Source organism: Taurulus bubalis (assembly GCF_910589615.1).
Source record: "Taurulus bubalis genome assembly, chromosome: 19".
NCBI classification, from domain to species: Eukaryota; Metazoa; Chordata; class Actinopteri; order Perciformes; family Cottidae; genus Taurulus; species Taurulus bubalis.
The window spans coordinates 21,380,100-21,385,099 of NC_136607.1; the positions used below are offsets into that span (position 1 = coordinate 21,380,100).

Consider the following 5,000-nt stretch of genomic DNA (forward strand, 5'->3'; position numbering starts at 1 on the left):
GACCTCATCAGACCTCATCAGTCCTCATCAGACCTCATTAGTCCTCATCAGACCTCATCAGACCTCATCAGTCCTCATCAGACCTCATCAGACCTCATCAGACCTCATCAGACCTCATTAGTCCTCATCAGTCCTCATCAGACCTCATCAGACCTCATCAATCCTCATCAGACCTCATCAGACCTCATCAATCCTCATCAGACCTCATCAATCCTCATCAGTCCTCATCAGACCTCATTAGTCCTCATCAGACCTCATCAGACCTCATCAGTCCTCATCAGTCCTCATCAGTCCTCATCAGACATCATTAGTCCTCATCAGACCTCATCAGACCTCATCAGTCCTCATCAGACCTCATCAGACCTCATCAGACCTCATCAGACCTCATTAGTCCTCATCAGTCCTCATCAGACCTCATCAGACCTCATCAATCCTCATCAGACCTCATCAGACCTCATCAATCCTCATCAGACCTCATCAATCCTCATCAGTCCTCATCAGACCTCATTAGTCCTCATCAGACCTCATCAGACCTCATCAGTCCTCATCAGTCCTCATCAGTCCTCATCAGACATCATCAGACCTCTGAGGACGATGAGGTCGTCGTTACCTAACAGCTGATTCTAAATCTGTTTCGTTGCCTTTACAGTCGCTACTGTACAGAGAGAGAGACATGACATATTCACAGGAAACGATTGGAAGAGAGAGAGAGAGAGAGAGAGAGAGAGAGAGAGAGAGAGAGAGAGAGAGAGAGGGTGCAGCAAAGGGGAAACCGTGATTATGTAATGAGAGATTAATCATCTGGTGGGAAATAATCTGAGATTAGCATCGAACCAACCGAGGAGAGAGGGGGGAGGGGCGGTGTGGAGAGGAGGAGGAAGATGGAGGAGAAGAGGAAGAGGGAGAGGGAGGAGAAAAGGAAGAGGGAGATGGAGAGGAAGGAGAAAGGGAAGAGGAAGAGGAGAGAAAAAAAACGGTCAGGAGGGACTGAGAGTAGGAAGAGGAAGAGGAAGAGGAAGAGGAAGAGGAAACCTCGGCTGCTTCACTGTTAAACTCCAACAGGTTCGGTTCTCCCAAAGTCCCCAGAAAGAAAAAATAGTTTCATAATAAATATTGTGCAAAAGTTATTAGACCTTCAGCACTTAAAGTAACTTCTCTGGTTCCAATGAACTTCATGGATTTTGCACTAAAATAAATATAATCATCATATATAATCATAAAGATATAACATTGTGCAAACCAGTTATTATCTTGTTTTAAAAAGATCCATATCTGATAGACACGAAATACTGGAGCTAAATAACTTAAAGTTAGAATATTGTGCCAATAACGTCCATAACCGTTGCACGTGATTTATAATCATATTAGAACACGATTTATATCTTTTGCACCTGAAACGTTATTGAACAAAAATGATATCGTGAGAAAGCACAAGATAATAACTTTTGTGCATCAAATATGGATGTCGTCCAAACAAGTTAAAACAAATATCTTTGGAATCAGTGTAAAATAGTTCTGTAAATAAAATTATGCACACTTACACACACACACACACACACACACACACACACACACACACACACACACACACACACACACACACACACACACACACACACACACACACACACACACACACACACACACACACACACACACACACACACACACACACACACACAGCCCAATAGAGGAACCACAGCTCCCATCAAACCAGTGAGAGAGGAGCTGCCATTCATCCTTCAAAATAAAAGTCTACTGTTTCTGTTATCTGTGTGACTTTGTTTTTCTCTCCATTATATCATCATGACACACATGAATACTTTTATGTAATGCAATCCAGTTATTTCTGGTCATTAAAGCCACACAATGGAGTTCTTAGAGTTTCACACATTGAGTGCAAATGGAGAAAAAACAAATATTTTGCACTTTTTCTGCACATTTCTTTTCCGTTTCAGACGTTTCAGAGAATGTGTGGTCATCAAATGTCTTGGAAACGTTTTTGTAATGTATTTGTTCAAAATGGTATTTCTTCTGATGTTTAGTTACATGTTGGTTCACATTAAGTAAACAGGGTTTCATTGTTTTTAAAACATACATTGTATTGCATTCTCTAATAATTGGATATTAATATATTTTAACCACCATTACCTAGATTCTTTATTTAACATTTAAGGATTTGTAAAAGACAATTTCAACGATGGATGCTAACTAAACTAATCTACTGAGAAATCTTAAATTGCTCTATGAAATATAAAATCTCTCATTACTCGACAATCATAAGCAGAAAGAATAAAGTCGACAAAACATCACAAAAAGTATCAACACATGAACAAATACAATGTTTACACCGTGCCTTTAAGGCCCAAACACCTCCAACGAAATATGAAATATGAATGCCAGTAGACCTGAGTGAAGGGCGTAAGGCCGCGAGGAGAGAGGAGACGAGGACAGAGGAGACGAGCTCACCTTGACGTCGGCCTTCTTGTTGAGGAGACTCTTGGCTGCTGCGGAGAAGCAGAAGGACACGCCCTCAGAGGGAAGAGTGCACATGGTGCGTCAGGCGCTCTGGGCCATGCTTCCAGAAAGCAGAAGACGTGAACGTGCAACCCGACCAGCGGAGCGACAGCGCTGCTCTCTGCAGAGCCGGAGCTCGTCCCTCCCTCTGGAAAGGGAAAACCCTCCCTCCGTCCCGCGGAGAGACGTTTAAAAAACCCAACGACTAAACACGGAAAAACAATCTCCATCCAACTGGCCCTCGTGCGGAGCGTTAGATAAGCAGAGGCTTCATGAGGAGGGGACAAAAGTCACACTAATTCTCCATATAATCCAAATACACTCACAGACAGACACGCAGCCTCAGTGAGAGGATTAGGAGTGAAAGCATGCTGCCAAGTGGAGATGCAGGTGTGTGATAATGGTCTGTTAATCTCAGGCGGCTGCATTAGATGGAGTCACCGCAGAGTTCACAGTAAATAAACATGGAGGTGGAGGCGTGGCGCCGCTGCTGTAACGCTGTTCAGAGGCGATGAAGACGAGGATAACCCCCTTCCTGGACTTAAAGCTACGCGACCGCCTGTCTGCGGGTCACCAGGGGACGCCGGGCCGCGTTGCACACAGGGCAACAGATATGAGAGGGTGGAGCTCGGCTCAGAGAGATGAGAGGATGCTTACCTTGGCAACCGGTCCAGAGGCATTATGGGATAGAACATACAAAAAGATTTAGGAGATTAAAACCAGCCGAGGGACGCTGGGGAGCTGTGAGACTCCGTTTAATCACAAATTCAGTGTTTTAGGAAAGGATGTGAGGTTTTAGGAAAGGATGTGAGGTTGTGAGGTTTTAGGAAAGGATGTGAGGTTTTAGGGAAGGATGCAAGGTTTTAGGAAAGGATGTGAGGTTTTAGGGAAGGATGCAAGGTTTTAGGAAAGGGTGTGAGGTTGTTAGGTTTAAAAAAAGGATGTTTTAGGAAAGGATTCAAGGTTTTAGTAAAGGGTGTGAGGTTTTAGGAAAGGGTGTGAGGTTTTAGGAAAGGATGCAAGGTGTTAGTAAAGGGTGTGAGGTTTTAGTAAAGGGTGTGAGTTTTTAGTAAAAGATGTAAGGTTTTAGGTAATGAGAGGTCAGAGACGTAAAGGACACAAAATACTGATGTTTAAATGTACGGAAGATGAGGAATATGTTTTTATTTTAAGTTAAAATGTTGAGAAAAAAGTTTAAAAGTTAAGAATAAGTTTTAAAAAGTTGAGAATAAATTAGAAAAGTTGAAAATAAATAAGGAAAATGTAGAATTAATTTAAAATGTTGAGAATACATTTGAAAAGTTAAGAAAACATTTTAAAATGTTGAGAATTAAGTCAAAAAAAAAGTGACAATAAATAAACGTTGAACTGTTGATGATAATGAAACCATTAGCATCAGCGCTAATCCCATGTAGCTGGAGGTGCACCTTGCTCAATGAGGCTGACGGTGGATCCAGCGCTGACGGAGGCCGGCGCCGTGGCCTGCCGACCCACTGAAACACAGAGAGGAAAGAGAATGAGGAAGAGGAGGGAGGGAGGAAGAAGAGGAAGAGGAGGAAGAGGAGTAATGGCTGTATGGAGGTGGTGCTAACATTTATCTAATCGTCAGAAAGTCACAGGGTTCGAAGAAGTAAATCTTTTGAAAACACACATTTTTAGTTAGACACTAGTTAGTTTGGGACTATTTTCAGCGGCGGATGAATCCACGTTTGCGCTCTGGTGAGTGTTTGTGGCAGCAGGACGTGTTTGTGGGATCGCGTCAGAATAAACGACAATCTGTGTGTTTGTAACGCACATTTCTATGCAGATGACACTATTGTGTTTGCCACTTGATGACTTCGTCTTCATCTGAAACGCTTCACATCTCTTGTTAAAACACGAGCTACTTTTAAATTCTCACAAAACTAAACGTGTAACAACAATGCATCATGATGTATTAGTTGATTTATATTTTGTATTAACAAAATTAACTGAAACAAAAACTTTTCTCTTAACTTCGCAGACTGCGGAGCGAGAGAGAGTGATATAGCTTTCATGCTAATTGCTAACACTAATGCTAATCTCTATCATACATCTAGCATGTAAACGCTAACAAGAGTTTATACATATATTTAGAGTTTATACATATATTTAGTCACCAAACCATAATCACAACAATAATCAGCATGCTAGCGATTAATGCTGTTTAACGTTCTGTAACTGTATGAAAGCATGGTAGAACTAGCGAGTTAGCTAGCTAGCTAGCAGAGGGGAAAAAGCCCATTGGCATCACCATATAGATTAATTTTAACTCTCATTCTCTACCATCGCAGTCTGAACATTACATATTACATGTTCATATTTCTTGCCCATAAGCAGCGTTGTAGCTTCTATAAATAACATTCAGGTCGCTTTACATCCTGTAATCACACACGGGGGTTGAAGCTAACGCTAATGTTCTTTATTGGAAATAAAGCATTGGGAAGCCTGGTATGTGCAAGATT

General features: G+C 41.7%; 1 protein-coding gene across 12 annotated transcripts in view; it reads right to left on the reverse strand.

Annotated features, from left to right (window-relative positions):
* camk2b2 (calcium/calmodulin-dependent protein kinase (CaM kinase) II beta 2) overlaps positions 1-5,000 on the reverse strand; it is a gene marked incomplete at both ends in the record, with an annotated part of 35,714 nt that overhangs the window by 9,068 nt on the left and 21,646 nt on the right. For 4 of the 12 annotated variants that reach the window (XM_079235230.1, XM_079235226.1, XM_079235220.1 and 1 more), the window contains 2 exons: positions 2,470-2,507; positions 3,945-4,010. In XM_079235230.1, the coding sequence (XP_079091356.1) occupies positions 2,470-2,507; positions 3,945-4,010 (104 nt within the window). The remainder of the gene's footprint in view (positions 1-2,469; positions 2,508-3,944; positions 4,011-5,000) is intronic. The other 8 variants (XM_079235222.1, XM_079235231.1, XM_079235229.1 and 5 more) reach the window with 3 other exon arrangements.